The 22,094-nt window shown below is 38.7% G+C and overlaps 1 protein-coding gene across 1 annotated transcript; it reads left to right on the top strand.

Moving 5' to 3' along the window:
* Positions 1 to 400: 400 nt before the first annotated feature.
* RAB38 (RAB38, member RAS oncogene family) lies at positions 401 to 20,498 on the top strand. The gene is made up of 3 exons (XM_013950329.2): positions 401 to 839; positions 8,205 to 8,485; positions 20,294 to 20,498. The coding sequence occupies exons 1-3, from the start codon at positions 635 to 637 to the stop codon at positions 20,444 to 20,446; spliced, it is 639 nt and encodes a 212-aa protein (XP_013805783.1). The 5' UTR covers positions 401 to 634; the 3' UTR covers positions 20,447 to 20,498.
* Positions 20,499 to 22,094: the final 1,596 nt, after the last annotated feature.

Genomic DNA, 22,094 nt, shown 5'->3' with positions numbered 1-22,094 from the left:
AAAATATAATTAAATTCACACATCCCTCCGAGTGCGGACACATGTAAAGATATTCACACCAACTTATCAAAAACAACTCACACCCTAAGTTAAAGTTACACTGGTTTAATTCTTGCACTTTACTGGAAAATTGACAATCTAAAAGGAGATTTCTGCCTTTTTGCAGTGACTGGCATTTTAAACATATCTGCAAACATACAGAAGATAATAAATTATTACCAGAAGAAGACAGTGCTTCAGAAAAATACGTAAAACTAGTGCACAGCAGAAGCCCTGTCCTTCCAGCAAGGAGTGAGCCAGGGAACAGGACTGTCTGTGGCACTACTTTTCATGCAAAGCCTTCAGCCCCTGCAGCCAGACTAATTCCAGGCACACCTCATGCTGACCTTTACACGCATGCACGAAACTTCCTAGGAGACCTTTTTTTTCCCCTCAAGCTCTTGTTTTCTTCATCTTCCAGCAGGGCTGCCTGCTGGACTTGGCAATCCTGCTGCCATACAGAGGGGAAGAGCCTCCACCTACCTTCTCTTCCTCCCTCCCTGGTGCTTCACTCCCTCTCTCCCCTCGGGCTGGCAGGCTTCCTCAGGCAGAGCATGCAAGCGGTTCACACGCAGCAGCCGCAGCAAGAGGAAAGATGCAGAAGCACAGCCAGAAGGAGCACCTCTACAAGCTGCTCGTGATTGGGGACCTGGGAGTGGGCAAAACCAGCATCATCAAACGCTATGTCCACCAGAACTTCTCCCCCCACTACCGGGCCACCATCGGGGTGGACTTTGCCTTGAAGGTGCTCAGCTGGGATGCTGAGACTGTGGTCCGGCTGCAGCTCTGGGATATTGCTGGTGAGTACAGAAGAGAAACTGTTGTCTCAAAACCTGTCCAGGGCAATACAAAATACAGTCCCAAATTTGTCTATGCTAATCTTTAAGTTGGAACTACTGATGCCTATGCAGTGAGGAAGAGGAGGCTGAGGAAAGGACACCTTAGCACGGCTTGAGATTTTGGAGTTCCCCTAAAGCCATCAGGCTCCCAAAGCAGGGGTGTCAGAATGAAATCTGTCCTGTCCAATTTTTCTCCCGAGCCCTTAGACCCAGGCAGTGACAGGAGCACCTCTCGCTGAATGCTCCGGTTCTTTCCCTGCAGCTGCCACTCTTCAACTTGCCTCATTAATCTAACAATTCTCTGGGATGAGAGGCGGGGTGACAAGAGTTTCTCGTTACATCTATTTAACTTGGTGGAAGAGACAAGGGATTCATCAAGATAGTTAATACGATTTTTATAGTTAAATAAAGAAAAATATTACTGAGTTACTTTATCAAAATATCTTCCTTTTTTCCTTCTTTTCTTCCTTCCTCCCTTCCTTTGGCCCAATGAAATATAAAAAAAAAATTCTGGCACACTTAAAAACAAAGAAGTGTTTCTATTTTGCAGTAAACCTGGTTGTTAAAAATGTATTTATTCATGTTTACTTGTCCTTGATGGTCATAGCAAGCAAAAACAGATAATTTACTCTGTATGGAGAGAAAAAGAATTAAAAAGTTCAGATATTCTTGCTTGCCTGTTTTATTAAAAAAAAAAAGAATTTGACATTGTTGCAATCAGTGTTTCAGATTTTTCATTGTTATATACTCTGCTTCTAATTAAAAACACAACTTTTTATCTCTGCCATCTCCCTTCCTAAGAAATAATCAATTTTGATTCAGTACACAAAATAAAATTTATCTTGATGGCATATTTTGCATGATATAAGTAATTATTTTTCATTTAGTATACATAAGAAATGAAGTACAGCTATAATGCAAAAGTTTACAGCAAAAAGGAGAGCCTTTTAAAACTCAACTAAATTAAGAAGTTATATTTGTAAGGAGGTAATAGAAGTCAAAATTGTATTAGCTGTTAGGCAGCTATAGCAACTTCTGGCCTGAATTGTGGGTTTATCGATCGTGTCTGGAAATGCACCTAGTAAAACTAGTGAAATAATAAAATTCTTAGTGTTCTTATCCACTAAAGGAGTGCCTTTCTTCTGCATTTAGCTAGTTCATATGTGAGCTCTGAATTTGGCACCAAGGTACCAAAACTTATGCAACAACACTGCCTTTTGCAAAACTTAGATAACCTCTTTTTTTTTTTTTTAATACATCAGTATAGTCTTGTGGTTTTATGATATTAAATATACATATGCTCACTTTGCTTCATTAAAAGTTGGAATAATGGGAAAAGCATTGTTTTATTGCTCACAAGTGGCTGACCGTAACAACAAATATGCACCCAGCAATACTTTTTTGCATGAGAAAAAGCACTTAATAGTAAAAAACTCTGAATGCATTTGGGACTTACAGAATGTATTTTGCATGCCTTGTTTCAGAGATTTATTAAACTACTAATCATGTGCTGGCAGATCATATGATGTAGCTTTCAGTCAGGCTGCAGAAGCAATTATACCAAGTTGTAGTACTGAATGACTAGCATGCTTTCTGAGTTATCACACATGACAGAGAGAATTACAGCACAGTACTAAATTTCGTATGAAATGTTCAATTCAAAGCATCTCAGTGAAGGTCAAGACAGCAGCCGGTAAAAAACAGAGTTTCTGTCTCAGATTTAATGACTTCTGTGTATGGAGCTTTAGCTGTTGATTGCTGTAAAGAGAGAATAAGTTCTGGAAGCAACACTGAATTCAGATCAGTGTGGTGCTGGCATGCAAGTCATCATGAATAAGGCATCTGGCTGGTGAGAAAAAAAATTGTTTAAAAATGAAAGGGAAGTAAATCTGGAGGGAATGGAAGTGTTTTATCCTGGCTGTGGCTGGCTGCATGTCACCGCTCGTAAAACACAAATATGCAAGGACAAGAGGTGAAAAATAAAATTTCCACTCTTCAGAGCAGTCCCCTTCTTTCGGTAGAGCCTGTGTTGTTAGGTTATATTTAGCTTTGGCGGTAAAGCAATACCTCTTCTGTCTCAAGCCAATCTGAAGGGTGCTGACTTAACGTTTTGGACATCTTTAATTGAAGCAAATGCAGCAAATGTATCAATACTGTCTCGTATCAGTGCATATATATGTATATATATATGCATATCTCAGGTAACTGTTTAGCTCTCACATCTTCTCCTTCCCTTTCATTATACAGGCAATGAACTTGCTACCAAGTATAATGTGTACTCTTCCTTCCACCCTACTGTTTGCATCAGTGGGTAGCAAGTTGTTCAAGAACATGAGAGATAAACAGTGAATAATGAGGATAACTAAGCAATAGAGAGAGTAATTCAGAGATAAAGTAGATTCTGCATCACATAGCATTACATTAAGACTTGAGTTTTTAACAGATAATATCTATCTTATACTAAAACTGTGTTCATAAGACATGAATAATTGGGTAAAACGTCATGGTTTATGATGTTATGATGTTTGTAACAGCATACTGGCCTTAAAATCAATGAATTCAGGTCTGATCTAGCACAGTGCTTAATGTTCCAGGGGACTGAATTTTCACTCTTTTGTGTGGGAGGAGATACACACAATAAAATCTCCTCATCTTAATTTCATCCCAGTACTCACATTTTATTTCATTGTATTGTCCTAAATTCTCTCTCTGTTTTGGTGTTCTTGTTCCTCAAGCAGTTGGAGTGTGACATCACCTCTTCTGCTATCTCACACATCTTTAAATCTTGCCCTTAGTCACTCTTTTTTTGCCTCTTTATCTTTTTTATTGCTTCTCTGTGAGAGTCCTTCAAATTTGCCAGTAGATTTTTTAGAAGGAAAACTTTAAAAGAAACTCTTAATCATATTTTAACATAGCTCTTATAAGACCGAGATTCCTGCATGCTTCTCTGCTGCAGTAGGGGTGGCCTTGCAGATGCATAAATGGTTGGTCCACTGCATTGGAGGCATCCACACAATAACTGTGAGGAGAGGTATTTAATTTTCCTCCCCTGTCATTTTCACCTTCAAAACCAGCAGTGTTTGCCCAAATATAGACAAGTGTCCCAACAGCTTTAAATTTTATAAGACTGGTATGCTCTAGAAGGAGTAAATGGACCATTCACCAAAACCAGGCACTGTATATGCTCCGTGGTTGAGGCTTTTAGTGGCTGCTAAACATTGCAGTACATATGCATAAATAAGATAGTCTTGGTGATTTCTTAGCAAGCTTCCTTGAAATTACAGTTCTGCCATCATAAATAAGGTGGTGCAAGTCCCTCATGTGGTGGTTTTATTTCGTTATAGATCTGTGGTGAGATATGTGGACCTGATCCAGCTCACAGCCTGCTTTTCTAGATTCTGGTGTGGTGAATACAGGGTCTTTCTTGGCTGGTTTAACTTTCAATCCGGCTTCCATAAAGACAGTGGCAACACTCCCATTGCCTTCAAGGGTGAAAATTCTGAAGGCTGTTTTGAAGTGGAGGATAAAAAACGAGTAACTCTTCTGCACAGTTTCCAGCTTCCTCGTGCTGGCTGAAGGCCTTCTGTAAAGCCTGTTGTCTCCTAGAAGCTTTTCACTCCTAGGATGAGGGATGGTGGTAAGAAGTAAAGCCCATGGTAAAACTGCGGATTAGGTTTTCATAAATTTTTATCTTACACTCTTTTTTTCAGATTCTGTGTGGGAGATGGTGGAAATTATCAGAGTTTTATCAACTTATCTTTAGTTTTTTAAAACTTTATTAGAGCTGACAGTGGTTAGTGGAAATTGTTGGCTTCTGTGTAAGTCAAGATGGCTAATTTATGTAGGGTGCATTTTTATAAACTACAAAAACTGAGATGTTGATACTGCCATTGCTTTAAGCCTGTTAAATAATACCTTACCTTGCTTCAGAGGTGCTACTGAAATCAATATAAATGTCTGTGCGGAAAGATGCCTTTGCTTCAGACAGTGAATCCCTCCCTTTAATTGAAATCTTGTTGCTTTGGCACCTTGATCTCACTGGGATTGCTTCAAAGTTGGATCAGATTCATCTGATTTAACAATTAGACATCTTGTACTGAGTCCTCTGAGAGTAGGCTGCTCACGTTAGGCTCCCTAGAGGGTTGAGGGTAAAGAGTAAATATAGAATGAGGAAGCTTTTGTGACCTCTCTTAAATGCCTGTCCTGCCTGAGAGGATGCTCTGAAGGTATGCCCCTTTCCAGTCGTCAACAATAAAAGAACCCTAATCTTACATACAGTCTGTTAATTTTTCAGAGCCTAAATTAGGGCAGATGAGTCCCAATATAAAGCACCATTCCCATGGGCAAAGGCCATCACAGTCATGGGGTTTGATGCCAGATGCCAGTGACCTTGCAAGAGATGCAGTAAAATACCACAGGACAGATCAAACAAACATTTCACAAGCTTCTGATCCTTCTCATGAAAAGCATAACCCATCTGTCTCAATGACCCTGTACTGGGCAGTCTGGGTGTCTTAACTACGGATCCTCTTGCAATAAAACAGGTTCTAATGTTCAAGGCTGCCTGCGAGATACCACTGAATACATAATGGTTGATCTATTTTCTAATGTAATTACTGCCTAAGTAATTTCACATTGCTGAAAACCTGAAGCCAGATTCTGACAAATTTAACATGTGAAACAGTACCTGTTTTCGTGAGTAATTCCACTAAATGAAATGTTTGTAGGAACCTCATCTATTAAGAAAGGTATTTACTCATATAAGGCAGAACCTTTGGAAAAAGGAATCTTCCTGGGACCTTAGGCACAATATTTGGCATGCCAAGCACAATGTAACCACTAGAGATCTCTTTTCCATGATGTAAATGACATAAAAGTAAAGCCATTATGCAGATGACATAATAAGTCTGTGGTTTACACACCACCTCTTTTTCCATTCAAAGTTGCACAATGTCTTTATGCCAAGTACATTCATATATTAATTGACAGGGAAAAAGACCACTTCAAAAAAGATTTAGGCACTTTATTCAGCCAGCAGCTCCATTCCATCTCTTTCTTTGAAGTGATTGCTAATGGAAATTGGTAAGCTCTGTCCTCCTGCATAAAGCTGCTTTTACAGACATGGGGGTCTTCTGTGCGGTGAAAAACCTAGATATCTGCAAAAGCAGATGGAAGCGGGAGAAGGAATCAGTGTGATACCATTTGTCAGTCCTTTGTGGGCCACTACTAGCCAGAAGAACACATTGTAGGGGCCTTTACTTTCTCTAATAACTTTGTTTATGATGATTTTATGCTGCAAATGAACAATTCAGAGCATATTTTATGACAACATATCTCACTTATCTTAGAGACCTGTGTCATGATGAATATGCACTAAGGACCGAGTTTAGCTAGTTCTTAAATCACCTGTATCTCATCTACAGTGCCAGCAAGTCAAGAACTTTGCATGAGAGGTATAAAGTATCACTGGAATGCAATATGCATTAAAAACTAATTGTAGATGTTGCTGCTGACCTCTTTGCTAAGATACTGATCACACCTTGACTTTTACTTGAAGGCACTTTTTTGCAGATGAAAAAAACAATTTCTCAACAAGGAGATTATTGAATAACACATGACTTAGCCATTCTTCTGATTAACCCACTGATAGGAATCATAAGACATTTTTATAAAGTATAGCCATAAGAAATTTTTGATATGACCATATGTTTTTGGAAATGATATGTTTCTATTTTGCTTTATCAATGGAAAACAGTATTTGTTTAAAGTATAAAAGATCTAAGGTGAATTTGGAGAATGCAGACATGCATGTTTGGTTTCCATATCATGTGAATAACTTTCTCCTTTTTAGAATGACTAGTGTGTAAAACCAAAGATAAACATCACAGATAGATGCTGTTGTCCCAGTAATTTGAATTCAGTGAATTTTAAGGGCTTGCCTAGATATGCCATTTCCATTAAATGAAACTCTATGGTCTAGAAGTCCTTTAGCCAGCACTCTTAACTTCTCATCACAGCTTTACATTTGATGGCACAATTTCCATCAGATAAAACTTTCCACAGGAAAATTTCCTAGGGTCAAAAAGAAAGAATGCCAATCTTCTTGTCTTCCTACCTTACTCAGAATTATGCACATCAAGAAAATCAGGCTAGATACAGAATTCTGGTAAGTGTCATCTATTTTAATAGCACCTTTTCACAGCTGTGGAAGCATATGGTTAAATGCAATGGCTGTCTAGCTTAAAGACTACTATTATCATGAGATGTTTCAGGAGATATTAATTCTTCCTTTTTGGACCAAAACCCATTGTTAGACATGAATGGAGACTGTATTTGTTCACTTTAAGGAAAATTGTATAAGTGTGATTTATTTCTATTTTCAAAAACAATTTTTCAAATTCCCAAGAAAACAGCATATATATTAGCGATATCATGGCTGATCAATGTGTTGCATCTTGATATCAAATGTGTTAAGTTTTTTGCACTGTTAATCATATAAAATGACATTTCCAAATGAACATGTTGAAATAAAATAATATTTTGTTACCTAAAATAAATGCTGTAAATATCTTTCCAGAAAACACTTTGATTTCAACAAATAAAGCTTAAAGCTTCTGAACACATCTGGTGTGGAACTTTTCCTTACAGATCCCGCTGGAGGAATACAGCTCTTCGGAGAACCTCTGCTGTTTTATGTTTTATGTTTTTAGAATGCTTTCCACATTTGTAAAGCTTGAAATTCACCTTTCACACCTCTGTGTTTTAGTTTGCAGGTAAAAGTAAGTCAATAATGACTCAAATGCCTGGTAGGGCTCCAGAGCTTTAATATGTTACTGTTGATTATTAGCACTTGCGTGAGAATATGTAGGATCCTCATTTCATGCATCAGATCAACTGTGTTAGATGCTCCCCACATAATACTGCAGTACCAAGGAGCTTATAGTCTTATGCCTCGAAGTTTTCTCTATAATGTACACCAAGACCCTTGGTACTTCCACAGATCTAGAAATCTGGCAGGTTGGTAACATTCTATACTGCAGTGCAAGCTTTATCATAAAGTTATTACATTTCCTTGGATTCTGGCTTTAAAACTCCTTTTTCTTGCTATATTCACTAGCATTTTTGTGCAAATGAGTCTAGCACTCTGCTTATTACTATTTAGATAAATTGTAGCTTTCCCGAGGTACCGGACTTACAACATGAGCCCACCCTCAGCAGTGTTCTTTTAGAAAATATATTAGTGTGAAATATTGACTTAGACTGGAAGCAGTGATTTTCACAAGCTTTTTTTTTTTTTTTTTTTTCCCCATACATTCATCATCACAGGTCAGGAAAGGTTTGGAAACATGACCAGGGTCTATTACAGAGAGGCCATGGGGGCATTTATTGTCTTTGATGTCACAAGACCTGCAACATTTGAAGCAGTGACAAAATGGAAAGAGGATTTGGACTCTAAGCTGGTTCTTCCAAATGGCAAACCTGTGCCGACAGTCCTCTTAGCAAACAAATGCGACCAGGGAATAGATGTTCTTATGAACAACGGCATCAAGATGGATCAGTTCTGCAAAGAGAATGGGTTCGTGGGCTGGTTTGAAACGTCAGCCAAGGTAATGTTTCCATTTCTTTTTGAATGTTTCTCCAAGTACAGAATAAAGCAGCTTTCCTCAGTAGAAATGTATTCCTAGCAAAGCTCCTATCTTAGTGGAATTAATTAAAGGTGAATCTGTAAATAAATAGAGCCCTTTACTGGTATTTGCATTTGTTTTAGGCCTTTCGTTGCAAAGCAAATTATATACAACATTCTGAAATGCAGCTACTGTAAGATGGTAGGCCAGCAGTAAGGTGTACAACAGGTCAACAATTTATTGCATAATGGTGTGGGGAGGAAGATGACCTGTGGCAAGACACAAAAGCTACCTCTTATAAATGATATGATGTTATTTTTCATAATTATTAACAGTGAATATTATCTCTAAATATTGATATAAACCCTGTGCCTAAGAAATCCTAATTTGAGACCGTGGCTTCATTTTGTTTGATTCCAGAAAGGAAGACAGTCCATTGTAGCACTTACACTATGCTGACTGTTGTAGGCCTTCATCCTCAAAAATCTTTTCACAAAAATCTTATCATACATTGAAGGAGGAAGAGAAGGACATTGGTCAAAGTGGTGAATGAGCTGCTCTTTGGTTCAGTTCTTTGCTTTGGTTCAGAATTCCTGAGTGCCTGTAGGAAATATCAGATCAAAATCAGAAGGGGTGTTGGGCCAGGTTTTCAGAGTACAAAGGTCCAGCCTATAGCGATCTTGTATATCAATCTGAGATTTCTCAGGCAACCTCAATGCATTCGTGCTGTATGGAGCTGACATACCAAGCCTGAAGCTTTCTGAAAATGAGGGAAATATTTCAGAGACTCTCTTTAACTATATGGCACCTGCCTTGTGGAGGATGCACCTGCCCTGTGGTCCTTTAGGACTTTCAGATATGTGGTTGACTTATGTGGTTGATTAAAGGTCCCAAGTAACTGTATTAATATGTAAACACTGTATTCACAGAATCACAGAATGGTTGAGGTTGGAAGGGACATCTGGAGATCATCTAGTCCAACCCCTCTGCTTCACCTATTCCAAAAATACAGGGAATTTTTCAAGAAGAATAGGGTTATAATGCAGGTATCATGGAAAATTTTGGCCTGTAGATATGCATGGACAAGACTTCTGTGTAGAAAAAGAGGATGTGACCAAGAAAAAAATGAATATGTAACAGCACTATCTGCAATCATATTTTCAAAAGCTTGCAATGTGTTTAGTCTTCTTTTGAATACAGCCCTTGTCATCTACACTTCATCTATAAAACATGGTTGCTATTTTGCATCTCCAGACTTCTGTCCTCCTTAAATTGGTATATTTGGCTCATATCCACAGGAGAACTTAGGGAGAGCAGTGCTTGGGCTCTCTTGAAGTTTGATATAGCTTTTTGGATTGTTCCATTGGTCCTCAATATTTAAATTCCATCTAAATTGTCATCTCAGTGCCTGAATCCCCATTTGGCTCTGTTTGGCTCTGAAAGGATGGAGTCACTGAGTAAGAGTCCTAGAGATCTGTGATGTAATTATGTAGACTCCCTTTGGAGTCAATGGAGAGAAATACAGGCTTCTATATCATCCTGAATTGGAAACATCAGATAAATTGGTCTCTAAAAAGAATATTAGCTCTCCATTGACTATCAAGGGATCCTAACACTAACTCACTTTGGAACTGTCTAAAATTAGGTCATATGATTCATACCCTTATTATGTTTGTACAGTTCCAGCCTCAATGGGACTTTTATTTCTTCTAGAGCATTACATAAAACCAAGGTAAATGTCATGTCCTTGATTCTCATCAGTAACAAAGGCATTTGCTCTCATGTTGCTGGAACCTAAATTTCTACAACTGTAATTATTTCATGCCTGTCATAACAATGCCTCTTGGCAGGATCTTGACTGCATATGAAATACTGATTTGAACATGACATCTCAGTGGGTATTATGTTTATTGTATTATGTGATTATGAAATCTGGTATCATCATTAACAGCTCAGGGAACATCAGGATGTTTTTAATGTAAACAATTTGGCTCTAAGCATTATGTTATTTTGTCCTAAATTGTGAGTAGGTTGAAAGCTGAAATGCTACGTTCAGTTGTTTCATTTCTTTTAGGCAGTTTATGAAAGTTACTCAAGAATCTTTGGAGAGTATACATGCATTTTACTTTTCTGGTCTTGGCTCCTTTTAAAGCATTAATATTTAAAAGAAGTCTCACTTGCAGTCAGCAGAAATCTCGAATTGACGAGTAACAGTAAGTGATTAACCAGCGTGCCTGACATGTCTTGACTGCCTCAAGCACTGCATGAGCTGTGGGCTGAGATGTCTTTGTGGTCAGTGCCTTTGCCCTCCTACCAGATTGGTCTCAAAACTAGTCACTGCTTCTTCAAAATGCCATTTTTAGGGCATCATTTTTGTCTAGCTCAGTGCGTTAATTTTCATGCTCTACAAATTGTGTACTTTGCATTTCTGCACGTGCAGGACCTGGTTTGAATTCATGTCTGTCGTTCTCTGCTAATTTATGCTATTTGAGTCCACTACAATTCAATGTTTCTGTCTGGGGTAACCAAATTTTTACTGTGAACATTGTCGAGTTCTGGTTTAAGAAAGAGGCCAAGATCTCTTAGATCAGCTTCTTCACGATAATTATGGCAGAAAGCTAATTGTTCCAGAAAAAAAGAAAACCCAAAGAGAGTAAAACATTTGGAATAGCAGCTGCCAGTGGAAGATGTGGGGAATTAAGGAATTATTACAGGACAAACTGCATTTATTTCCATAAGAATTACATGTTTGGCACTTCTGAATATCCTATTAGGTGTCCAACTGCCTTTTCAGTCCTCAAATAACAGGAAATATCTGGTTGCTGGTATTTGGGATCCAACTCACCAGAGATGTATAACACAGCATATGGCAGTTTCCTGCAGAATTATTTTTTCTTCATTTCTGACATGTATGTGAGTCTACATTTCTGGGAGACAAGGACCAATTCACTGAAAACTAAGGCCAGAGGACAAAATCACCACAAAAATCACATGGATGGAAAGAATAGCAGATTGTTTTAAAACGTTTGCATCTAAAAGACAAAGAGATTGAGGGGGAACAGGAAGGACCATTATTAAAAGAATTCAGAGCCACAATTTCATGATTCTAAGTTGGTGGTTCAGATCAGCAAAGTCTTGCAGCTGCTCATGGCTGTTTAGCTTATGAGAAAGGAAACTGTACGATGAATGAGTTCCCAGCGAGCATCTGTTCACCTCATAAAAAGAACAACCACATTTATCATACCATTTGCCATCTAAGGTCAGTGTTAAGTCATCATGGTAGAGGATGAATGTACAAACAATTTCAAAGATGGCAGAGATATGTTACCATGATGGTATAGGGTAGCCAGTCTTGGGAGGAACCATGGTAGTGTAAAGGACAATTAAAGTTAAAAATGTCATAACAGAGGAAAATTCATTCCAAATTTTTGTAAAACACAAAGAATTGTGTCTTTGAAGTATTTTAAACAGAAGAAATATTTCAACACTTCTTACTTTATCTAACTCAGAAATATCTGCTAGCCAAGCAGTCCTCAGGATGTCAGTGCAATCAGGTAGGAACAGAAAGACTCCTAGCTTTGATAAAACTTGCATTGAACAGCCATTTTGAAGTGAGCAGCGAGAGCTGAGGACACAAGACTCTGTTATCAACTTATTCTGTGAAACTATAGACTACAGGCTAAGGACTGATATTCTGAAATGTATATATACACTCCCTTCACCTGATTGCAATCTGGAACTGGAAGCTCCTGAGTTCAAAATGATTCAAAGCAAAGTAATTCCACTAAGAACAGTAAAATCACACAAGATTTATAATAAATTATATCAGAATAGTTTCCCCACTTGGTCTAAGTTCTGAACTAAAACCTATATATTTTTTCTAAACAAAAGTTTTGATTATTGTTATTTTAAAATATTGTTTGAGCCATGTATCCAGTATTCTTTTAGCCTAGGGCATATTAAATAATTGAACGCAGGTCTAGGGAAAATAAAAACGTAGCTATGTTTGCTACAGAGAATAGAAACTCTTTTCTGAAGTGGAATAACACCGACAGAGAAGTCATCATATTGCAGCTAGCAGTTTTAGCAGTTCAAAAAAGTAATAACTCTTTTTTGTGGTATCCTGTTATAATTAGATCTCCAGAGGTTTTCTGGAGACATGCTTGGAAATGTTATAGTCTTCAATGCAAACTGAATATGATTTATGCCTTTTGGAAAAACAAAGGTGATTATTTATAAAAATACATCTTTTAGTTCTGGTTGCCTTGTAGGAAGTAGCGTGCTTTATTTGTATCTATCATATTTCAGGCTGTCAGGGGTTTGAAATTTGTGTCTGTAACTCTGGCAGATTACATCATAAGACATCTTTGTATCATTCCCTGGTGCTGTTCTTCTTAACTTAACAACCTTAATACAAAACATTTGGGCCATCTAATGCATTCTCTTATATTAGTTTTGATTCTTACATTAATCTAAAGGCAATATTCAGTCTGTTCCAATCTTCTGCTCCCTACAAAAGCAGAAGAATTTGTTGCGATAGTTTGTCATGTAAGGTGAGCCTTGCTGAGCAACAACTCAATGCAGGATAGTCATAAGTTATATGCATTGCCATATTTCCAGTGGAGAGCCTAGTCTCTTTCGGATATGCATATTTTGTTTGCTAATAAAGGTTGCAGCGTAAAAGACACATTCCCAGACCATTGTGAAATAACATTTAATAGTAAATTCTTTAATGAATTTCTTTAGCACTTTGTTGTGAAAGATGTATTGTCTAAAGCAAGGAAATTTCTCCTTTCTATCACACATTTAATCATCCAACACGTGGCCAGTGCAGCCAAGAACTCCACTTATATTTTGAAGTCTTTAAAATGTCTTCACTACCATTCCCAGTTCAAAGAGGTGAGCTTTATAAGGCTTGGATTAGTAGAGCAGCAATTTCAAGATTATTATCACTCTATAATGAAAACAGAACTTGTGTATCAATGCAGACAAGTCAGTCAAAATTACATATGCTTGAAAAATCCCTATTTCAGAAATAACTTGGAAACACTTTGCAACTGAGCAAGGTTGCTCTCTGATTATACTTAAGTTCCTCTTTTTCCTGTTATAATATTCTGTCAACAACACAGACAGGTGAAAAGGCATTTAAGTTTTGTCCAAGCTCCCCAGAAGGGCTGTTAGCCACACTTCCTCCTCTGGAAAAAGTGGATACTTCCTTTCTCTGACAGGCTATACAATGTGTCATAAGGCCTAAACACTGGACTAGGAATCAGAAGTCCTCTTTGCCACTGATCTGCCAGGTGACCTTCAAAAAGTCACTTTCTTCTCTGATCTCCTCTTCTTCCATAAAGCAAGAATAGCAATTTTGCTTGTCTTACCAGTGAACTTTGAGATTTATATGAATGAATCAAGCTCTATTGTTCCACATTTAAACCCTAAATTCTTCTGACTACATAAGTAATATAAAAGTTAAAAAAAGAAGGCATACGGTAGGTCTGCAGAGGAACAGAATATGTGTTTTTTGTTTCCATAAAGACAAACTAGGTTTGGACATGTATGTGAATAGGGCTGACACATCACATCTAATCTGCTGACTTGGTAACTGAAACCAAAGCCTTCCATTTGACACTGCCAGGTCCAGTTAGGAAAGTGGGGTTCTCCACACTATCTTTTAAATTCACCCTTCAAAATGTCTAACCTGTCTCACTGCACAAAGCCTTAGAAAATATGTCAGTTTTTACCATAAACCAAGTGAAGCTGACACCTAAGGCAGAAGCTTTCCTTTCAGTTATACAGTCACTCTACACAGAATCCTCTGCAGAATTTGTTTCCCATAGCTAAAAAAAGATGAGTTGCTTCAGATCATGATACAGGTGTCGGGCCCATCCTACAGCTCTCTGGATCACTTGACGAAATACAGTATTATTTAATACTGGCCAAAAGCTGTAAATACCAACATTTTTGACACTCCACATCAGTCTGGAAGTTTTGATGTTTCCTTGCAAAAGGAAAATCCACAAGTTTTGATTCCAAATAATCAAATTGTTGGGTGCAGGAAAAGTTAAAAACTAATGAAGCCGTTAGCTGAGCTGGGGAGTTAGAAGGAAGCTCTGCTCTGGTCCATCAGCCCTGGAAGCCCGGAGGGCAAGCCAGTGAGTGCAACCAGGGTGTGCTTAGGCACATTACTCTGAAACCCTGCCAGCGGGCCACCTCCTTCTGAGGGAAGGGTCTTTTGTCGCAAAATTTCCAACCAGCTCTAAGAATTCAGTCACAGCAAGTAACTTGTTCTCAGGAGCGTAGTCACAGCAGTTCAATGTCCATGAACTTCATGTTCACGAATCTGAATGGCTTTAAACTTGTACTGCTATGTCTTCCTAGAAGCCTAACTACAGCGGTACTGCACAACCTCTTAATGTGGTTCTGCTGTCAGCGGTTTCCAAGGGAGCTCTGCTAAGGCTGCACATGTAGCCATTCCTTCAGAGTGCTTGCTCCAGAGGAGTGCAGGTTAAAATGTCTTGAAAGCCATATCCCTGCTCCTGGATTTTGATACATTATAGAAAGAAAAGGTTGAAACTGTGTGATACTCACTAGGTTCCCTCACTAGGTTCCGAGTAATGCCTGGAAGTGTTGGAGTTTGTTACTCTTTACTTAATGGAAATTGATTTCCTTTAGCACCAGTGGTAAAGTCCAAGGTTTATGTCTCTAAGGGTTTAGACCTTGCTAAGTGTCCTTGTTGGGCAGCTATGCCTGCATACATTTCGTTCTTCTCCCTGACTTGCAAGTTCAGATTCAAAAGCATCAGATTCACGGTCAGAGAAAGAAACTATCTGAGGGTGGAGAAGGAACAGTTTTATACCTGAAAACAACCAGACTGATAAATCTAAGATATCTGCATGGCAAAGAATAAAATGCTTCATTTGGAAGTGAAGTAGGCCCATAAAACTAGCAAAGATCTTTTCTCTTCAGTAAAGAAATAAGAGCCAGTCTGGTCTAAAGGGATTTATTGCATATATTAAAATATAATGCTCTAAATGTTAATCTTCTGCGTTTGTGTTAAAAGAAAAAAAAAAAAAGACAGATAAGGGGGAAAGCAACCCAGAATACAAAGAAGCTCACTGAGCTTGTGTACTGCTTTGAGACACATTTAATAAAGTATTTATTTTCCCTTCAGTTGAATATTGCATTACAATATTATGACATTATTTCCTATGGGAATGGGATGAAAAGTTTTAAGTTATGTAAAGCCCCCCCCCACAGAGTTGCTATCTGTTTCATAAAACTGTCCTTTAAAAAGGTACCTTTGAAGGAAATCTATCTACAAAGCAAATTGTAATTTCATTTGTGTCTTTCAGTGTTCCTTTCTGGTCTTCAAAGATTGCTCAGAGTTTTCTCTGTCTTGCTTTGTTTAGTAATAGAATAAAGAGTAGTATGTTGATTTCCACTTTTTTTATTCCTTCTTGATGGGATCAAGGGAAAGAGCAACTCAAGCAGTCAGCCATCATCCACGGAGTTGGGTTCAGGTCCTTGCTCTGATAGACATTTGCAGGTTAACTCAGGTCAAATTGCTTAGGGCTGGATTCACAACTTAGTTCTGGCAGCACTGATTGTGGTAGCAACTTCTTTCAGCTGCTGGGAGTTACTGAGGCACCAAAGTCACAGAAATGTGTTTGGCACCTCATGTGCATGGGCAGTGCAAAGAGGGATGCCCAGGAAAGGGTTTCAGAAAAGCTAGACTGCTAAGTCAGGATGTCAAGGGGAGAAGTAGAGAAAAATGTGGAGGAGCAAGAGAAGCACCATATTATGGGCCAGATCCTTTCCTTTTTGGTCTTGTAGTAAAAAGTTTCCCACAAGCTTGAGAGGTGCTGAGTTTCTACCTTATTATGTGGACACTTCAGTCTGTGCCATCTCCCACTTCCCAGCTAGCCACCATGAACTGTACTAGGTTTCCTGCAATTTCTTCTGTTTAGGGCTCTGCAATTTCCACTTTTGGTAAATAGCTCTGGCAGCACTTCCCTACCTCAGAAAGATGCTGTGAAGATAAACATATCAAAGATGCAGTGCTGAGTAATAGCAACCTGTAAAAGCGTTGTCAGTAGACAGAACTTCCCCAGTCTTTGGATAATTGTGAAGGTAAAAGAGACCTCAGAGGAGTCCGGAAAACAAGCTACAGCAATACAGGTGCTGCTAACGCTGCCTCAAGAACTGGAGGAACCTGTTAACCCAGCAGGATGTTCAGAAGTGGCTCCCCCATGGAGGTGGAGTAGGCCCCTTAGGATGAACTAAAGATTTGGTTCAGAATGCAAAAGGAAGATGGTAGAAACACACACACACACACACACACACACACAAAAAAAAAGTCAGAACTGCAGCTGGCATCACAGTTCCTGTGCGATTCTCCGTAGAACAACAGCCATAAGGGAGTTGATAGTTATAGCATTTCAGCATAGAGACCAATAAAAAGACATCATTTCACCTGTATTTATTTTCATCCTTTCTTTGAAACACAGGGAATTTTGTTCTTAAGCATAATGGGAGCTGCTTCCACGGTTCAGTACAGCTAGTAGGGTAGGTGTGATTATTCTTCTCTGTCCATTGTTACTTCCTCGTTATTGGTTTCTTTGTATTTGTTGGGTGGCTTTTCACTTGCTCCTTTCAATCTGTCCTTCCCTAGATTGCCTTTCAGCACTTCCTGCGCTCTTAAATTACCAAGTCTGTGGGTGTCTGTGTTTGGATAGCAGATCACCTTCTACTGTCTGCAGCTGCTTTGCTGCCTAGCAGAATATTGATTTTTTTGCAAAACACTGTAGGTGGAGAGGTGCAGAAATCAATATTTCATTAGACAGACTGGCAAAGCAGCCAGAATACAGCAAAGTCTGATCCACAGACCCAGGACACTGAAGCAGACACCACAAGATTAGGGTTATAACAAAAGGGATCAGAAAGGAAGCGGTCAAGGCATTGAGATGGGGCAGTACAGTTTGCTTTGGTGGTGTAAGCACAGGCTTCTTGCGGCAAGTGATTTAATGTATGTTGTCTGTACCATGTACTGGTTCTTAGCTGTATAATGGAGAGAAGACTGGAGTCAGGCACACGCTCTGGAAAGAGCTGTGCTGGCTGTCGCAGTCACCCTCCTTCTCCTGCTGCCCATGTCCCTCTGCCAGAAATTGTCACCCTCACAGCTTAGACAGCTGTGCAGGTCATATAAATACTCTGGAGTCACTGGGCCAAGAGCTGGAGGAAAAGAAGCCTCTCTGATCCAGTGCACGTGACCAATGGAGGGACTTTTTGTTCCTGTCTTCTTGCACAAAGCAAAGAGCTGAATTTTAGCTTCATTGATGCAAATGCTTTACATAGTGAATCCTCAAAAACCAGCTCATTTTGACTGAGGAAGTCAGAGCTCAGCCACATAAACCTCTGCAGGCCCATCTGAAGGGATGGCGTGCTGGCAGAGAGGCAGGTGGGCATGGACTGAAAGCCAAAGCCTTTTCAGCTGGAATGGCCAGAGCCAGGAGACGGTCCCTAGGTATATCTAATCCCACTTTACTTCACGGAGCCAGTATCAGAAATTCCTGAGATATTCAGTCAGTCTGGGCAAATGCCCATCAGGCTAATGGTAAACTCAATCCAGAATGAAGTTAACAAAGCAGGCAGGAATATGGGTCATATTTGATAAACCATTTCATTAAAAAGGAGAAAGAGCAATGCAGAAAAAGAGAAACATTTCATTTTGATATTTGCAAAATAAAATATCTAAACTTTTTTGTCAAAATGATATTTGCCTGTTCAAGTTAGGCTTTCTTCCCCAAAAGCTATGGAGGGTTTAATAATCTGATTTGCTTTGGGTCGAGTGAAAAATTTGGGTGAGGTAAAACAGCATTGTTTTTTCTTTCTGAATTTTTAGGCTCAGGTATGGCCTCTGGAATTCTGTCTAGTGCTAGGGAGGATAGAAAATGTTCACTTAGGCACATTTTATGCTTTTTGGGGTTGGGTCTGATTGCCCCTTTCCCACCCTTAGGAAACACTGATCTTAAGCATGTATCAAAGAGGATTTCTGTTAATACATCTGAACATTACTGGATTCGGGCACAATCTCAGACAGTCACTAAGACATTCTTGAAGAAATGCATATTTCCATCCAGGAAGAGCAGCAGCAAGGGGATAAATGAAATGCTTATCATTCCATTAATAACAGAAAATACAAGGTGAAATATTTCTATTTGTGTGTGTTTGTGCATTAAATGATCCTGTTTTGTCTTTAGCTTTCTAAGCAGCACCATGAGAATATTTTTCATTGGCCATTTTTTCTAATTAAATTTCACAGTGCTCTGAAAAAGATTCGTTGCATGCTTGAGGAATTTGGTTGCCTGGTCTCAGAGAATGGCGTGACATAGTAACATTTTAACATCTTAGTACAGAGCTGATTCCCAGCTCTATCACTTTTTTGGGGTTAGTATATAAATGGAATGACTGAAGATTTGAGGGTTTTTTTTGTTTGTTTTTTACAACTAACCAATATTCTTTATGGGTCAAAATTCAAATATTTAAGTTCACTTGTATGTTTGAAGAATCCTGTTACATTTTGCAGGTTATTTTGTTAGTGACGTTGAGCTGACACTGAGCGCTTGCTGAGGGTAGACCACCTGGTTTTGTGTGTGGGAGTGTGTGGTCTCAGGGCAGCAGGTCCCAGGCTTATCTTGGAAACCTAGGTCAGTCTTAGCATGTAAATAAACACATAATCTTCATGAGGCAAGGGCAGTATGTACATTTACATACATACATATTTGTACATAATTTCCCAGGAGAGTGAAGCCACAGTGAGACTTCTAACTCCTGTCATATATAAGTAATCAATGCCAATAGTTGGGACTGAAGAGTGTCTTTTATGCCAGAAATCCTGACTCTTCCTTGCAGCCGTATCAGTGGTCATCATTAAAAAAATCCTCACTCACTATTACTATTTATTTTATATGCTGTGCTGAGCTGTGTCTTACTGATCAGGCTGTTTTGGCTTTGCTTATTCCACAGACATAATAAAAGTCGCTGCAAATTAAACATGCTGTTGAAATAAGGCACATGTATGAAAAGATGAGCTTTTCCTTTGGTTCAAAATCGCAAGAGTGGGGATTATGTCTAGAGAATTAAACCAATGGTGATATATTTCTTCTGGAACAGTACATTGGAGATAACTCTGCCTCAACAAAAATAAAAGTTGAATATGAATGCTACATGCTACAGAACTTTTTTGTTTTGTGTTGTTGTGTGAATAACTTGAAATCATATTATTTTTTCAGTGAAGCTGTTCATCACAGGTTTCACTGTGAGCATTGTACAGCAAAACCTGCATGAAAACAGTAGAAAAGACTTTAAAAAATAAGTGCTATTGATGTCTGTAATTGCTGCTAGGTACTTAATAATCCGAAGATCAGAATAACAGTTATTCAAGCACTGAAATATGGATTTTGGAGCTTAACTTCAGGCATTTGTCTTTAACATCTCTCCGACATTTGTTTGTCTAGCTTATTGAAGCAATCAAATAACCAAGGCTTTGGGGTAATTTAAAGTGAGTTCTGTGTATAATTTAAAGGAGATATGAATCATAATATGAATAAAACCTAACTAATTTAAAAACTACAGTAAGTGTTATTTAATACAGTCAATTTTTAAAAGCTGATTTTTAAGGAAAGTAAACTTTTGATGATGCCCAGAGAAAAGTTTAATTATACACAGGAAATATGCAGCATGGTATAATTAATATTGACTAATCAACCTCTCTTTCTCTTTCACTTGCAGGAAAATATAAACATCAATGAAGCTTCCAGATGCTTGGTGAAACACATAATTGCTAGTGAGAGTGACCCAATTCAGTCTATTGAACCAGATATTATAAAACCACACTTGAATTCCTCCAAGATTGTCAGTTGTTCGGCTTGCTTTAAATCCTAAGAGACTTCCAGACTATTACAAGAGTTGAACAAATATGATTCACAGTGTATGCTTTATTCAACATATCCAGTCTGCCCAGATTGTCCATAAGCAATTTTCTCAAAAATATGATGCTTAATTTTTTTCCATAATTTTTTGACAGCTAAAATTTATTGTGAGCTGTTCATTGATAGAAACCATTCAAAACTGTATTTGGCTACTGGTCAGATAAAACACAGGGTGATGGCTGGGCTTCCTGATGGGTGGCACTGCCACCAGTGATATCCAAACCTCTATCTTTGCAGTGTGATGCATGAAAGTTCTCATTTGCAGCGTGAGTAAAGCAATAACCCACTTTTCCATCACTCCTCCAGCCCTTGGTTTGGAGTTCTGTCACAGATCATTCGGTACCCTGATCTGGCAACCATCATCATTATGATGTCTTTTCACCCTTCATATTTGAATGATCTAGTTTCAGATGAGGAAGATGATGATGATAGTAAAAATATACCTGTTCAGAAAGAGGCAGCAAGAATGGTCACTGTGAAACATTCAGACTGTGGGTTCAGTCTCATGGATGAAGTGGTGGAGTTCAGCACGGAGTGACCTTTCACATTGTTCAGTGTTCTAGAAGATCCCAGCCTGTGAGCTGAACCCTGATGCAGATCTTAGAGGGTTTTGCTGCTTCTTTCTGAAGAGTTATATTTTCACTGTTGTCATCATTGTCTTCAGATGAAGCAAAATCAAGCAAGTCAATCAAGGTGAGAGGTGGCAAAACAGGGAATCAGGTGTTCAGTCTCACAGGTGAAGCTGCTGAGAGCTTTTAAAAAGATTATCTGTTCCTGAAAGTCAACATCTCCTCCAAATAACAATCTCAGTGAGTTTGTTTCAGCCTTTCCATCTTCCATGCCACATATACTGTCCCTGTATATCTAAACTACGTGTATTCCATAAATTCCTGCATGCATCTGTCCCAAAACATTGATTCTCATGGGAAAAATGGCTTCACTATCCATCATAGTGCTAACTGTTGAGCTTTGCAGGAATGCAAGCTTGTCAAATACCAGGGTATGGCTGTCTTTGCTTTCTGAAAACATTCTTCTAAAAAATATGATTGTATGAATGATCATAGAAAGCAAAACCAAACAGTCTTGGGAAGAAACACTCATAGAATATATTTTCAGAATTTGTTGAGCTGTACTGTGGAAATGCAATGGTTGTTTTCAGCATTTCACAAAATATGTGGGTTGGTGAAGTAGTTCAAACAAACCTGTCTAGACAAGAAGTCTTGACATGTGGCTGCAAGTCCCTGCAAGACAAGCTTTGCCTGTCTCTTGCCATAGGACTATAGACAAATCGCTTCCATTTTCTTGTTCCTACTCAGCCTTTCCTTCCTAATCTGTGAACTTTCAGTGGCAGGAACTGTCTTGGTTTTCTGTCTTTAGAGATGTGTAACCTAGCAGAGGCGAGGGGGCAGAATAGGACTTGCAGACATCACTGCAATATTCCACTGAATCTTAGGTGGAAATGAAGGGGTAAAGCTCTCAAAGGCTAGTAAATAGGTGCTGGGTGGCCTTATCCTATGAGATCTATGGAGTTCATGTGTCAAGTTTAGTCTATTACTAAATCATCTGTTAATATATATCCACTACAGAGAAGAACCAGGGGC

Source organism: Apteryx mantelli, chromosome 1 (genome assembly GCF_036417845.1).
Source record: "Apteryx mantelli isolate bAptMan1 chromosome 1, bAptMan1.hap1, whole genome shotgun sequence".
NCBI lineage: Eukaryota > Metazoa > Chordata > Aves > Apterygiformes > Apterygidae > Apteryx > Apteryx mantelli.
This window is presented reverse-complemented; position numbering and strand designations above follow the sequence as displayed.

Coding starts and splice junctions, on each gene's coding strand:
- RAB38 (XM_013950329.2), top strand. CDS start 635: ATGCAGAAGCACAGCCAGAAGGAGCACCTCTACAAGCTGCTCGTGATT. Junction 840..8,204: donor GCAGCTCTGGGATATTGCTG/GTGAGTACAGAA, acceptor TCATCATCACAG/GTCAGGAAAGGTTTGGAAAC. Junction 8,486..20,293: donor GGTTTGAAACGTCAGCCAAG/GTAATGTTTCCA, acceptor TTTCACTTGCAG/GAAAATATAAACATCAATGA.